The following is a 16528-nucleotide window of genomic DNA, read 5'->3' as shown; positions in this document are numbered from 1 at the left end:
GAGAGAAAACAGAGAATTATAGACCGGTTAGCCTGACATCGGTGGTGGGGAATATGTTGGAATCAATTATTAAGGATGTAATAGCAGCGCATTTGGAAAGCAGTGACAGGTTCGGTCCAAGTCAGCATGGATTTATGAAAGGGAAATCATGCTTGACAAATCTTCTAGAATTTTTTGAGGATGTAACTAGTAGAGTAGACAAGAGGGATCCAGTGGATGTCGTGTATTTAGACTTTCAAAAGGCTTTTGACAAGCTCTCACATAAGCGATTAGTGTGCAAAATTAAAGCACATGGTATTGGGGGTAATGTACTGACATGGACAAAGAATTGGTTGGCAGACAGGGAGCAGAGAGTAGGAATAAATGGGTCCTTTTCAGAATGGCAGGCAGTGACTAGTGGGGTACCGCAAGGTTCAGTGCTGGGACACCAGCTATTTACAATATACATTAATGATTTAGACGAAGGAATTGAATTTAATATCTCCAAGTTTGCAGATGACACTAAGCTAGGTGGCAGTGTGAGCTCTGAAGAGGATGGTAAGAGGCTGCAGGGTAACTTGGACAGGTTAGGTGAGTGGGCAAATACATGGCAGATGCGGTATAATGTGGATAAATGTGAGGTTATCCACTGGTGGTAAAAACAGGAGGACTGATTATTATCTGAATGGTGAAAGATTGGTAAAGGGGGAGGTGCAACAAGACCTGGGTGTCATGGTACATCAGTCATTGACGGTTGGCATACAGGTGCAGAAGGCGGTGAACAAGGCAAATGTTGGCCTTCATAGCGAGAGGATTCGAGTATAGGAGCAGGTACGTCTTACTACAGTTGTACAGGGCCTTGCTGAGGCCACACCTTGAATATTGTGTACAGTTTTGGTCTCCTAATCTGAGGAAGGACATTCTTGCTATTGAAGGAGTGCAGCGAAGGTTCACCAGACTGATTCCTGGGATGACAGGACTGACATATGAAGAAAGATTGGATTGACTAGGCTTGTATTCAATGGAATTTAGAAGCATGAGAGGAAATCTCATAGAAACATATAAAATTCTGATGGGATTGGACAAGTTAGATGCAGGAAGAATGTTTCCGATGTTGGGAAAGCCCAGAACCAGGGGTCACAGTCTAAGGATAAGGGGTAAGCCATTTAGGACCGAGATGAGGAGAAACTTCTTCACTCAGAGAGTTGTGGTCACGTGGAATTCTCTATCACAGAAAGTTGTTGGGGCCAGTTCATTAGATATATTCAAAAGGGAGTTAGATGTGGCCCTCACGGCTAAAGGGATCAAGAGGTATGGAGAGAAAGCAGGAATGGAGTACTGAAATGCATGATCAGTCATGATCATATTGAATGGTGGTGCAGGCTCGAAGGGCCAAATGGCCTACTCCTGCACCTATTTTCTATGTTTCTAAGTTTCTATGTTTCGTCAGTTTCCCTGATTTCTCTGATTTCTCTGATTACACTGATTGCCAGCTACGGCCAGGGCCACAACGCAGCTTGTGTTGGAACAGTGAATGACTGACCGCAACTTCAGGATTTCCGTATTAGGATCCATATGCGCTACATCCTGAAGTTGCAATCAGTTTCAATGGGTAATTAATTATTAGCTACCACAAATTTCAGGCCAAAGACAATATGAAAGCTAATGGAGCTTGACAAGAATTTGTTTAATTGCTGTTTGCTCAAGCACAGCAAGTAACATGGTATCAGTGATAATCTGTCCATTTAATAATCTGTCCTGTTGTATAAAACATCATCAACAATCCTTGAGTAATTATTCAGACGAATGCAAAACTTCATTAGGGAACAAAGTGCCATTTATTTTCTACTTCTGTTATATTATCTAAGTTGTACAAATCACCATTTAAGTAAAAAAACATTTTTATAAAAAGTATTGGCATATATATATATAAATATAAATATTGACAGCAATAATTTAAATAAATATATAATTCAGAGTAGACAGTACAATTTCACAGACGAGATTAACCTACTATTTAAGAGGGAGTGATTCAAGTCTTTTGCATAAGTGAAATAAAAACCTCTTACCCTTCTGTGATTTGTATATAAAATGTGTGTGTGTGTGTGTGCAACTTTCTTTCCAGGTAAAGCTAGCACTGAGACGTATGGAATCGTGGAACTTATGACACAGAAGGTCATTCAGCCCATCTGGATTTAGAAGGAAAAGCTGCTGCTTGATCAGCCTGCTTAGCTTCTTTGAGGAAGCGTCAATGCAAGTGGACTATGGCTGGCCTCAGGACATGCTATACCTAGACTCCAAACAGGTATTTGTCAAAGATCCACACAAAAGGCTACTAGTTAAATTCAAACTTCAGGGTGAATCGTAGAAATGGAAAAAAAACCTGGTTGCAGGGTAGAAAACCCAGTACTGATTAGAGGAGTTATGTCAGGGTGGGAGAAGTACTAAGTGGGGTGCCTATTTCTAATTTACATCAATTACTTGGATTTAGTACTTCGATGCACAGTAGCCACATTTGCAGATAATACCAGATTTGGAGAGTCAGTGGAATCTTTGGAAAGAGTTGAATTAAGTATGTATGTAGGCAGAGTAAAGCCAGGTGAAACTAAATGCCAGCAAATGTAAAATAGTGCACATAGGAAGACAAAAATAGGTGAGAAACATAATCCATGGATGGTGTGAAAGCAGCTAAGAATTAAGGCAAAATATAGCTAGGAGTCTTCTTAGACTGCACTGGACAATAAACATATCCATCAAATGCAGATCAGCCATCAACAAACACAGCTGAATGTTGAACTACCTCGCCCAAACAGTAGACTACAAGTCAGAAAAAGTCGTGATTAAATTGTACTGCGCTTTGGTTAGACCACAGCTCGAGTACTGCATCCAGTTCTGCTCATTGAGATATGTGGGAGATATTTAAGGTCTTGGGCCTTATGGGCGGATACAAGATAGTTAAGGAAATGGAAAAGGTAGATCTGGAATGTTACTTTAAATTAAGTGGCCAGAGTAGGTAATGGGACACAGGTTCAAACCAGTAAAAGGCACAAAGTGTGGAACAGACTTCCGGGAAGAGCAGTGGAAGTGAAAATCCTGGAACCTTTAAGAAACAATTGAATGCTGCAATTAGGAAGACTTTCGGTGGATCAACTGAGAATGGCCTTCCTTTGTAATTATTTGGTCAGCTTGTGACCTAGCCTTGCCAGTGGCTCTTCAACTGTTGCTATCTACTCTAATTCCGTTTCCTAGACTATATGGCTGTACAACACAATAAATAAATAAGTAGAATCGAACCCGAGTAACGGTACTTTTGGACTATGTTGATGATCACGGTTATCGGATTTTTAAAGTCTGAAAAAGATAAGTGTGTCCCGTTATCCTCTGCTGCTTCTGGAGAGCTTAGGACTCGCCTGCTGTGCGGATCTCATTCCAAAGGGGTCTGTGTCGTTAACTTCTCTCTCAGGGTTCCTCCTGCTATGCGCCGTGATAGGCAACTCGTTTTCTCGAGGCAAAAACATAGAAAGAGGAGGCAATTCTCTGTTGGGGATGAATGGGCGCTTCTCTAGGCTCAGACTCAACACCTTCTTGTGCCTTGGGGAGTGGTACACGTTATAAAATGTCTGTAACTGCTCCTCTTTGAAATTGCAGTCATCCTCACGGTAGATCGTCTATTCAAAAAAAGGGAAACAGCTTAGAATTAAACACCCCAAAGTTGTGGCATGAACACATTTAACCCGATAGATTTTCGTCACATATTAATCTAGACTTCGTTTTAAATTCAGAATTGACGGGGTTAACGTGTTTGGGGTGAAGTGGGATTTTCTCGTGGAGTATCTTGCTTTGCAGACAATCTTGTTATTTTTGAGCAATCGGGTGGTCAATACTTACTGATCCAAAAATGCTGCCCTCGGTGTCCATGCACAGGTACCGTCCTGTGCTTACCCCTCTGATCACCACGTGCCCCGGTTCCACTGCTTTGATCTCCAGCAGAGCTGTAACCCAAGAAAAGGCTCTTGTTAGACCCCGGTACTGGCACCGTTCTGTAAAGTTACTGAGGGAACGAGTCAGTCTCTGGATGTCATACTACTTTCATGGGTTGGTAAAGATATTAAGGAGACAAAGCAGCTAAATACTAGAAGGGGGGATATATGCAGGGCTATGGGGAGAGGACAGGGCAGTAGGACCAATTGGAGAGCTCTTTCAAAGAGCAGACACAGACACGATGGGCCAAACGGCCTCTTTCTGTGCTGTATCACTGAATCATAGAATGTTACAACACAAGAGGAGGCCATTCGGCCCGCCGTGCCTGTGGCGGCACTTTGAAAGAGATCTCCAATTAGTCTCATAACCCTGCAAATTAGTCCACATCATTCTATGATTTTATGAATATTTTCAATGTGTGCTCAATTGATCTTTAAACAGTAATGAACTCATTGGAGTGGATAGAATTGTTCGGTATAAAATTGAATTGAGACAAGGTAGGTTCACCTTTAACATATTTGGTGCTTTATGAGCTGAAATTGGATGATCCCAACAAACTTTTGGGAATCACATCGGTCCCTTTGTCAGAGAGGGGACAAGCTCCGAGAATGCGTTCAGCTCAGTTATAGAGAGGGGCCCATCTCGTGATGGTTACAGATTATTTCGAAGTGTTGGTTAAAATGACAACTATCCAGCAATGATAGATTAAAAACTTTAACGATAATAATAGTCTGATGTTGCACCTTTACATGATTATAAACCGAAGACATGACAGTAAAAAGAAAGAAAATCAACATTAAAAAGTTGTCACGACTTGTCTTTGCAAAAATGAAACTTACTGTAAAAGGTCTGGGAGTTAGAGCTGTCAATGTGGCCGTCAGGGTTGATCTGCAAGTGCTTGCTGTTCCCTTCCATGTACAGGTGTTTGAATCGGACCTGCTGGCCCCAGTCCCGCTCCAGTTCAGCTCCTGAATCTGTCCTGACTAGAGGAGTTGACTTGACCAGTGAAACGCCGAGAAAGACGGCGAGGTGCAGCAGCAGGAAAATCAAGTGGATAAAACTGGCGCCCATCCCGAACACGAGACCTGGAGCTGGGAGCGTGGAGCTGGGAGCTTCTCTTAGAGACAACCGGGATCCTTCTTCCGCCTCCGAACCCATTGCGCTGCTTTTAAAGTCAATGCAGCAAATGACATCAGAATCACCTTAAACCCCCGGCAAAAAGCCAGTGATGTGACAGCTTTTCGTAAGGTTATGGGTTTCTGCACGGGATCCTGAGTAAAACTGTCATTCTGGGGGAGGGCGAGGGGAGGGGGTCATTGCCATAGTTAGAATGGATGATGGAGATACTTGGAGTGCTCGCCCCTCGACACGCTGTGACCGCACAAACTTCAGACATAGTTTGAAATGTGAAGGTCTGTCACAACCAGCCGCTGGTAATTCCCGGACCGTGACACCACAGTGGTTCCTAATCACAGCATCCCTTACTTCACTTACTCCACTGTCTCTCTTCCCCTTCCTATCCCTATTTCACCTGAGCTTATGCCCTTTATTCGCCATATCCCCCCATTTCTTTTAGCCCCTTGTCCACTTGGCTGTATTTGTTTAGCTGTATTTGTGTATTTTTTGTGTGTACACACTCCTTTACCCATCACACCATTGCATCATTTTGATCGGCTTTATTCATCTGAAGAAGTACTAACATTTACTTCTCGCAGGAAACCATGAATTGGAAATGTAAGTTGTTATCTCTCCCCCCCCCCCCCGCCCCAACCTCACACCTTCCAGTTCACACAGGGACAGGCGGCACTCACTGGGCAAAACAGCAAATGTTTAGAACTTGACTGCAATAACTTTCAATCCGGCACCGAGAACTTCATTTGTGCATAAAAGTAACATCAAATGTATTTTTTTAAACTGCTAAAGGCTGCACTTCTGACAAATGGACTGCACTGGGACCTGAACCTGCAATCCTTGCTTTAATTTTATAGGAAAAGCGGAATTTTCCAAAGTCTCTCGACCAGTCGGTGATGACACGGACTGGGGAGAATTTGTGATACCAGCACGGGAAGGCTGTTTATTTAAGGTCCTGTTAGCAGTTGTTTCATTAGATTTGGAGAGTCAGTAAGGTGAGGCTCTGTTCTATTGGGCAAAGTGCGCAGGCTGTGCGGGGGTTACACGAACCGCCGGCTCTCAGTTTCCGCGTTACACTCACTCTCTGCAGTAATCGAAACCGAGCCAGCGACAATCCCACACCCGCGCCCGCCCGCCGTGTTTTCTACAACACAGGACACGTATCCGTCAGTTTATTCCCAGACCCTTCCGCGCCTTCACGTCCTACGTGTGAATCTCTGAAATCCTGAGGAAGCAGCCAATGAATATAAAGTGTCATTTCCAGAAACCTGGACTGTCTGGAATGGGTGGCAGTGGTTCCGGGAAGGTTAACTGGATCAACATTTTGACGAGGTCTGTAGCCGTGAAATGCACATTGACCCAAACGCATGTCTCGCACGTACCTCGGATAAAGTTCCAATTGTTCTTGTGAGTGGGATCTCACCATTTATCATTTCAGCATTAAGAACCTTTATCGGTTGATTGATTATTAAATAATTTTTGCTGCACACCCATAAGTGGGTCGTCATATTGAAATCGGTGAAAATAAGTGTTTCAAATACTGATACAAAAGCAAAATACTGCGGATGTTGGAAGCTGGAATAAAAGCAGAAAATGCTGGAAATCTCACAGAGTCAGGCAACATCTGTGGAGAGAAAGCCTTTCCCCCTGTTTCTTTTTTTCTCTTTGTCTCTAATGGCAGCCGGTCATTATCCCGCCATTCACACCCTATCTTGACAGAATGTTTTTCTAACTTCTGACATTACCATTTCAATTAAGCCCATCATCCCTTTTGTCTTTCTAATCCCTCCTGTCTTCCACCCTATCATAGCTTTCTTCCCCTCCCCCTTTCAGTGCTTGTTAAGAATGTGTTCTTTCCGAACACTCTCCAGTTTTGACGAAAGGTCGTGGACCCGAAACGTTAACTCTGCTTCCTCTCCACAGATGCTACCCGACCCGTTGAGATTTCCAGCACTTTCTGTTTTTGTTACAAATACCGAACGGGCTCAAAGCAGAAATGCTTAACTCCTTCAGCAGCAATCTGCAACCAAGTTATTTTTAAATTTCAAGTTGATTGGATGCTATGAATCAAGATTTTGAAATCAATACTCCGCACTTTGCTCTACTGACCTGCGGCCGAACACCAGTGTTAATAGCTTTGCCGTGAAAGATTCAGGCATTCTGAAAACTGGGAATGTCTCAGAGTTGTCAGGAGAGTTCATCTGTAAATAATTCAGCACAAAGAGGTACATTCCAGTAACAAACATCTTTGAAACCACCACAAGGGGGCGCACATTAACTTTTGTATTGCACGTTTCCACTGATCCCAGACCCCCAAATGTCCAACCCCTCCTTAATCTTCCCTTAAGTGTCTCTTTGGGATCTCTACCACACCCACACCCCCATCCCACCAAAAAAACAGACAAACTCTGACATTCGTGTGAGGATTTTAAAAGAAAATTCGTGTTCTTGCTCAGAAACCCTTTCTGGTAAAATTGTCTTTTTCACATGTTAAACATAAGGATGACTATCGAATTTAATTGCTTGAAGGTTTAGAGACTTTTAGACTTTGCTGTTTCTAAATCTAATTTTGAGATTATATCTGTTACATTAAACATGAATGGAAATATTCTGCATCACCTATCTGCTAAGGTTTTGTTACTCCTAGTCAATGCTATTTACAAATATTATTGCATTCCCTGCAGCACATTAACAACTTGCATTTATGTAGTGCTTTTAACGTAGAAAACACCTCAGGGTGCTTCACTGAGGCGTACTCAAACAAAAATGGACTGAGACGAACAAGAAGATATTAGGAGGGGTATCTGAAATCTTGGTCGAAGAGGTGGGTTTTAAAGGGGAGCCTTAAAGGAGGAGAGGGAGGTGGAGAGGTGGAAGCGTTTAGGGAGGGGATTTCATTGCATGGGACCTAGTACAGATTCTTGAGGAACGCTACTTGTCATATTCTGCCAGTCACAGTAAGTAATCTCTGTCTCCTACCTTCCAACAAATTTCCAACCAATGTCACAAGGTTCCCTCCAATTCTGAGTGCTTTCATTGTTGCTAATAATAACATAAGAAATAGGAGCAGCAGTAGCCATACTGAGCCTGTTCCACCATTCAATAAGATCATGGCTAACCTTCTACCTTAACTCCACTTTCCATCCCTATCTCCATATCCCTTGATTCCCTTCGTGTCCAATCTCTAAGTGGGAGTGGAGATATGGACGAGCGGGGAGCAGGGACTAAGGCAGCGTGAGGCCTGGGAAATGTTAACCCAGAGCAAGACCTTAATGCCGCCAGACAGCTGCCCGCCTGAAATGAGCAGCAGAAGCTGGCCGGGAGGTGGGAACAGAAATTCAGGTGGCAGGAGGCCACTGGCCAGCACCAAAGGAAGGCTCGGCAACAAGAAGACAAGTCACGGGGAGGGGATTTCAGGAGGTTCTCACCGTAGGGGAGGGCAGCCCCAGCAGCACAAGAAAGGCTTAAACTTTCCTTACTTTTTCTCCTACTGGCCCCACAAAGAAAGACAAAAAAACTTTGTTTAAATCGCCTCTTATGGTCCCAGATTCTTTTTTCGCTGTCTCCATCTGGCAGGAAAGCTGCAGTGGCTTCGGGACTCAGGCCAGAGTTAAAATGGCAGTCGGGGCCTGACCTCGCCGACTTCAAGCATGAGTCTTTGCCACCTGCTCAAAAGAGCAGACTAAAATGGAAAACAGCATGATCCAGGTGGGACATTGCAGATAAGTCACCTGGTCGATTACAATCACCTATCCATCCAGTTTCTGCTGGGTGGGATAGGGTTAAAATCTCCCCTTATATATGTGATATTTTTATTATTACTAGTAAGATCTCTGTGAGATATAGGAGCAATATATAAATGTAAGTATTATTACCACTAACATGTGAGATACAGGAGTATTGTTTGACACAAAAGTAGGAGGGTTAGGCAAACAGTGACGAGGACTGTAAAAGACTCGAGGAGGACACAGACAGATTTTTAGCACAATGATGACAACAGATGCAATTTAGATGTGAAGTAATACATTTTGGGAGGAAAAACAAGGAATGGGATTATATAGTCAATGGAAAGCCAATGATGATAGAACAGGAGGATATCCAGGGATTCATATACAACATTCCCTAAAAGTATGAGTGCAGGGAGAGAAAGCTGTAAACAGGCCAAAGGTGTTCTATAAGAAAGGGCATAGGACACAAGATAAAGAATGATGAATGAGCCACAGTTAGAGCTCAGTGTTCAGTTTTGGGCACCCCATTATAGAAAAGACTTTAAAGCCATTAGGGTGAATTTTACCACCAAAACAGATGGGTTTGGGTCAGGTAGGATGTTAAAAATCAGAATCCCGACCCCAATCCTACCAGTCCACTTCTGGTTTTAATGGAAGCAGGACGGGGGTTGGGTTGGCAATTTTAATATTATGAGGCTGGTTGCCTCATGTTTAACCACCATTTAAACATAACCCTGACCGGCCAAGTTTACCTCAACTTGGGAAACCCGGCAGCTAAGAGGAGGTAAGGACTGCTGGATCCAGCAGGTAGTGGAAAGGCTTGCTTCACCTGCTTCACCAACTTGCCGCGATCGACCACCACCCCAACCCTACGGATCTCCTCCACGAGGCCTCCGATCTATCCCCTGCTCTGGCTTCCGATCTTTCCTCTGGCCTTTGACTTCAACAACAACTTGGATTTATATAGCGTCTTTAATGTAGTAAAACGTCCCAAGGTGCTTCACAGGAGTGTTATAAAACAAAATTTGACACCGAGCCACATAAAGAGAAATTAGGGCAGATGACCAAAAGTTTGGTCAAAGAGGTAGGTTTTAAGGAGTGTCTTAAAAGGAGGAAAGAGATGTAGAAAGGTGGGGAGATTTAGGAAGGGAATTCCAGAGCTTAGGGCCTAGGCAGCTGAGGGCATGTCCACCAATGGTTGAGCGATTAAAATCAGGGATGCTCAAGAGACCAGAATCTTGGTGTCATAGTTGACCCTGAAATGTGCTTCTGACCACCTATCCGTGCCACAACAAGACTGCCTATTTCCACTTCTGTAATATCGCCCGATAAAAGGAATTGCTTGGCGCAGAGGGTTGTTGGAGCATGTGCTTTGCCACAGGGACTGGTTGAGGCAGAGATTATTGCATATTTTAAGGGAAAATTAGATAAATATAAAGAGAGAGATGTAAGGCTATGGGGAAAGAGCAGGGCAGTGAGATTAGTTTTGAGTTGTTCTAACAAGGAGAAGGCACAGAGATGGTGGGCTGAATGTCTAAGCTTAAGATGATTTGTGATTTTATGGCTCTGTATCAATGCAAGTATTATTATTACTATTAATATCATTGTGAGATAGAGGAGCATTATATAAATGTAGGCATTATTATTAAGTGTCACACAGTTCAGTGGTAGCACCTTCAGAGTCAGAAGGTCATGGGTTCAGGTTCCACTGGAGGAATAAGCATATCATCTAGTTCAGTGCAGTTGCTAACCTGGTGAAGATCAGATGCTTGGCCTATCAATACTCAGTGTTGAATAACAATGCGAATAGAAGTAATTGGTTACATTTTATGATTGGATGAGAACTACAGATAATGAACTGTAGAACTGGAGTGACTGGGGGCGTAACCTTTGTATACTAAAGCAAGATACTGCTGATGCTGGAAATCTGAAATAAAAACAGAACATGCAGGTCAGGCAGCATCCGTGGACAGAGAAATAAAGTTAACGTTTCAGGTCGAAGACCTTTAGCCAGAACTGGAAAAAGTTAGAGATGTTACAGGTTTTAAGCAAGTACAGAGTCTGGGAAATGGAGTGGGGGGGGGGGGGGGGGGGTGTGTGGAAAGAACAAAAGAGAAGGCCTGGGATAGGGTGGAAGGCAGGAGAGATTAAATGACTAAAGGGATGAGAGTGCAAAGGGAAAGGAGATGGTAATGGGACAACAAACAAAAGATGGATCTAGAGGAGGTGTAAATGGGAATAGCAGAACCATCAGCAACAGCTGTCGTCTCCAAAAATGGAGGCAGTGATTATGATCTGTATACTCTAATTGTGTGGTTGCATCAGTTGAGGGTCTGACCTGCTCCCTGGCCTTCACCAGTGCTAGTCTGAAATTGGTTTCCGGGGTTCAAGTCCTTCCTTTCCTCCACATTGGAGGCAGCAAACTGTGTTACTGCCCTGCTGGACAAGGTATGCAGTAACCCGAAGTCACCTCGATAACACACTGCTGTTCAAGGTATACATTGATCCACAGTCTTCTCGAAACTTATATTATTTATTTACAGTTACATTTTGTATACTTTCTAGATCTGTAAAACGTTTGAATCTCGTTGTCCATCTTTTTGCCTCACAAGTGTACATGGTGTATGCATTCAGCATTTAATGCCCCGCATTGTATCCTCAACGGCGACCCGGCCTCCTCTCCTACGACAGCGGTTGGCTACCCCTCCTCCTTCAGTGACGACTGGAGCTCTCCTTTCCCACTGGTGACCTGGCCTCCTCTCCTCCTCCAGCACGTGGTGAGCATCATGGCTGTGATCCCCCTGACCTCCCACTTTGAACCCCAGTGGGCTACTGACCCTCCCAATGCCTGCCCCCAACCAAGACTCGGACCACCTACCATCAAGGGCGCTACTCAGCGCCGAGCCTGCGGCCAACATCTCGCCATAGGCAACTAGGCCCATATAGCAGTGCCTGGTCTCCAGTTGTCTTGGACCCGCTTGCCACTGGACCAAGACCTTGCTCAGCTAAGCCAGTGTGGTAGCCGGTGTGCAACGGCCACGCCACATTAAAAGAACTCATGCGCAGGCATCTTCCACTCCTCTATATGGAAACTCTAATTATTGACATGGACTTGCAATCCACTAGAGTAAGACACACAGCAAAATCAAATAAAACAGGATTCCAGGTAAAATACACATAGTATCGCCTTAAAAACAGTAAGTTCTATTGTCCACGGCACATACATATAAAAATAAAACAAAAACTCTATTTTTTTCTTCAACAACTTTACTGGATTCTCACACTGCACATTCTATGTTATACTCCAGCACTGGTGCGATTCTGAGGTATGCATTGTTGTGAAATTACTATTAATCAAGCGGTAATTGTTACATCGGGCACACTGTAAATTTCACTGGAATTTCAGTACTGTACCAGACACAGAAAAGCTACTCCAAGTGCATTGGTAAGGAAATGTCTCTTTCTCAGACAAGCATTACATTGTATCATAGCTTTGGTTGGAAAAATTAATAGTGGAGCCAAACAGGTACAGAATCAACAAATTTACAGCACAAGAGGCCTTTCAGCCCTTTAGGGGAGCGGGTCTGTATGGAGAGCAGGGGCAGGTCTGGATGGAGAGCGAGGGCTGGGTGTGTATGCAGTGCACCTGTGCCAGTTCTTACTCTTCAGCTGGTCTAATTCCAGTTCCCTTTCCCCTCATATTTTTTACTTTACTAATACTTATCCAATTGCTTTTTATATGATCTAGAGAACAATTTTCCCCTAAGCCCACCCCCACACACAAGCATAATGCTTTGAAAGTGTGTTGCATCTACAGAGAGAGCAGTGCCACTCCATTTCTTGACCCAGGTGGGGACCCTGGTCCCCCATGCCCCCTCTTCCAGGGACCTTACACTGGGAATGGGGACTACAAACAGTAATGCAGCTGTAGGTCTGAGAGGCCACATGACTGAAATAACCAGGTTGGGGGGGGGGGGGGGCGAAGAGGTGGTGTTCCTGGTACCACACACATCTGCAATGACTATTGCCAGCTTTGTGAGACATCCCTCCATTTGGGAATCTCAGGAAATCCCGGGCAGTATAATGGGGGTGAGGACCTGATATAATGGGTCTCCGCCTCCATTTCCTCTTCATTGCGCCTGGGAACTAAGTGATTCTTCGGTGCAACAAAGAGAAAACCTTATCCCATCGTCTCTACCTCAATAGCCAATTTTGGTAAAGAATTCCATCTTCCAATAACCTATGTGGAAAAAAAAATTAACTTATTTCTTCATTCCTCAATTAATCCTTGATCTATGTCCCTTTGCTATCAATTAGCCAACCAGTGGAAACAAATTTTTGCTACTTAGTCTCTCAAACCTTACATTATTTTGCAAACCTTGTTAGAGCCCATCCCCCAAAACTTCTCTGTTCCAATGAAATATGCTCCAGTCTGTTGAGCTTTCTTCATAACTATAACCTCTCATTCCAGATATCAATTTTTAAATTATATGATCACAGGATATGGGCAGCTCTGGTAAGGCTGCATTTTATTGCCCATCCCGAGTTGCCCTGAGAAGGCAAGTTGGCAGTTCTCCTTGAACTGCTGCATTCCATGTGAATTCTAGTAAACCTTTGCTGTAACTGGGTACCCCAAACTGTTCTAATCAATGCTTTATACAAATCATTGCCTTGTTTTTGCTTTCAGTGCCCCTATGTATAAACTCAGAACAAAGGTAGCATTAAGTTTCCTGACTATGATACATAAGAAGAACATAAATGAATGTAAAATTATTTACAATAGTTTCTCTATCCTCAATTATTAGATATAATATTGAAGCTATCAGTACAAAGGTAAAAGTGACAGATACATTTGTGTAGCCATAAAACAAAATAAACAATTGTGAAAATTAAGTGAAAACTTGGCATCAGACTAAGGTAATGTGTATTATTCATCAATTATCCTGCAGACACCATTTCCAGGCAACCATAATTCACATTGTGATCCATGGTTTATTTGCAATCATGTGTTTCTACCCTCTGAATCAATTAGTAGAAACAGGATGCATGGTTGGGCTGCATGTACTAGAAATATATTCCTTGACATTTACTGTAAACTATTCCTTCATAGTACTTCTGCTGTCAAAAAGATTACTACCTTATGATGAATATTGGAACTCCTAACTATTTCTGACATTAAGAGTATCCAGAGAGAAAGTCAGTATGCTGCCTGTGCAAAATTAAATTCACATTTTCTTTGTGTGTCCTGTCATGTACAGGATTTTTTTAAACCTTTTTTTTCACATGAAAGATTTGGGAAAAGTTATTTTTTTAAGTGTTGGGGTTTAAATGGAAAGTGGACTTGCACAGGTTTAAAAAAAAGGTGACAGGCTGCAGGCATCTGTCGGATGTTTATTAAGACCAGACAATGATGCTGTTATCCTGTAGCCCATTTAAGACAGAAATGAGGAGGAATTTCTTCTCTCAGAGGGTCATGAATCTTTGGAATTCTCTACCCCGGAGAGCTGTGAGGGCTGGGTCTTTGAATATATTTAAGGTAGAGATAAACAGATGTTTGAATGATAAGGGAGTCAAGGGTTATGGGGAGCAGGCGGGGAAGTGGAGTTGAGGCCAGGATTAGATCTGCCATGATCTTATTGAATGGCAGATCAGGCTTGAGAGGCCAAATGGCCTACTCCTGCTCCTGTTTCTTATGTCCTTATGATCGGGAACAACAGAGGAGTTGTTATTTCATTCCAGGGGCTCCCAACAAACATTCACACCATGGGGGAATGGAATGTCCCATCCCGTTAAGTTTTACACAAAGTTAGTTTCAAAGGGAGGGGATTCAGTAGCAGGTTTGATTCATAAATCTTCTAGCCAACCCCTAGAAAGGACAAGTGTCAAGAACCACGTCTGAAGCTTATGTAGGGACAGGAAGGAGATGAACAAAGACCATATGTTGGCAGTCAGGTTTGAAAAAGGAAGAGCTGTGAGGACCTTTGCTAATGCAAAGCTGGCGAATAGTGAGAAGGTATCTTGTTTAAGTCAAGTAAGATGACCCACTAATGTGGGGAAGCATGACATGCTCTTTATTTTGTATCATTACACAAAGATAAGTTGCACTGATTGAACTGAATGAATCTGAACATAACTGTTGCTCTATATGTTCACTCGTTGTGAAATAATGAAGTTTTACGATTTGTATCAAGCCTCACCTCACTAAGTAAATCTTATAATCATAGAATGGTTACAGCACAGAAGGCCATTCGGCCCATTGAGCCCATACTGGCTCTCTGTAAGAGCACTTCAACTTGTCTCACACCCCTGCCCTTTCCTCGTAGCCCTGCAATTTATTTTCTTTCAGGTATTTATCCAATTCCCTTTTGAAAGCTGTGATTTAGTCTGCCTCCACCACCCTTTCAGGTAGTGCATTCCAGATCCTAACAACTCGCTGCGTAAAACAGTTTTTTCTTATATCGCCTTTGTTTCTTTTGCCAATCATCTTAAATTTGTTTCCTCTGGTTCTCGGTCCTTCGGCCAATGGGAACAGTTTCTCTCTATCTACCCCATCCAGACCCCTCATGATTTTGAACTCCTCCATCAAATCTCCTCGGTCTTCTCTGCTCTAAGGAAAACAATCCCAGCTTTTCCAATTTATCCACATAACTGAAGTCCCTTATCTCTGAAATCATTCTCGTAAATTTTCTTTGCACCATCTAAGGCCTTCACATCCTTTTTAAAGTGTGGTGCTCAGAATTAGAAACAATATTCCAGTTGAGGCCGAACCAGTGTTTTATAAAGGGTCATCATAATTTCCATTCTTTTGTACTCTATACCTCTATTCATGAAGCCCAGGATCCCATAAGCTTTTTTAACTGCTTTTTCAACCTGCCCTGTCACCTTCAAGGATTTGTGCACATATACCCCCAGGTCTCTCTGTTCATGCAACCCCTTTAGATTTGTACCCTTTAGTTTATATTTCCTCTTCTCATTCATTCTATCAAAATGTATCACTTTGCACTTTTCTGTGTTAAATTTCATCTGCCAATTGTTTGCTCAGTCCACCCGTGGAGGGATTAAAGAAGTAGCGAATGACACGGATATGTGGTCCAGGTCACAAAGGGTTATAATTGTTACACGCCAGAGATATGCTAGTGCATGAGTAGACATAGGACAGTGTGAGTCAACTGCCCAAAAAAGTAAGATGCTCAAACTATTTATGGGAATGAATGATACTACCCGAAAAGGTATCTAATCGAGACCCGATGGCACATGCACAGCTCTTGGCACAGGCCCCTCTCCAGTTTTGCTTTTGCTGCCTGCTCCACTAACCATTGAACACTAGGCTCCCGGGTCTAAATGGGTCTGTGTCATCCACTGTTGCTGCAATGCAAATGGCATAAAACACAGCAGACACTACGTTTCCCTCATTTGCATGTCATATGGGCAGGTGCCATTTGTGGGACTGACCTGCAGAAAACACTCGGGATTGGGCAATGTGCAACCTTGAGTTGCTTTCTGCCTTCTCCGTCCACAAATCCACCAAAATAATTGTTGGGGGAGGCAGAAAGCCTAGTCCACAATGTGCTTTCTAAGTTATTTTAGAAAAGCCACAGAGTTAGTGGTATAGAGACATCTTTCCAGGTAAAAAATATCACCTTGCACCAAAGTCAAATGCACAGCATAACTTGGGAGTAAATGGTGAGATGTATTGGATTGGGACATTT

The 16528-nt window shown here is 43.1% G+C and overlaps 1 protein-coding gene across 1 annotated transcript; it reads right to left on the bottom strand.

Moving 5' to 3' along the window:
- Positions 1–1658: 1658 nt before the first annotated feature.
- LOC139278000 (fibroblast growth factor 19-like) lies at positions 1659–5649 on the bottom strand. The gene is made up of 3 exons (XM_070896651.1): positions 4800–5649; positions 3868–3971; positions 1659–3647 (listed from the first exon to the last, which is right to left on the bottom strand). The coding sequence occupies exons 1-3, from the start codon at positions 5116–5118 to the stop codon at positions 3354–3356; spliced, it is 717 nt and encodes a 238-aa protein (XP_070752752.1). The 5' UTR covers positions 5119–5649; the 3' UTR covers positions 1659–3353.
- Positions 5650–16528: the final 10879 nt, after the last annotated feature.

This window comes from Pristiophorus japonicus, chromosome 13 (genome assembly GCF_044704955.1).
Source record: "Pristiophorus japonicus isolate sPriJap1 chromosome 13, sPriJap1.hap1, whole genome shotgun sequence".
In the NCBI taxonomy this organism is placed as follows: Eukaryota; Metazoa; Chordata; class Chondrichthyes; family Pristiophoridae; genus Pristiophorus; species Pristiophorus japonicus.
This window is presented reverse-complemented; position numbering and strand designations above follow the sequence as displayed.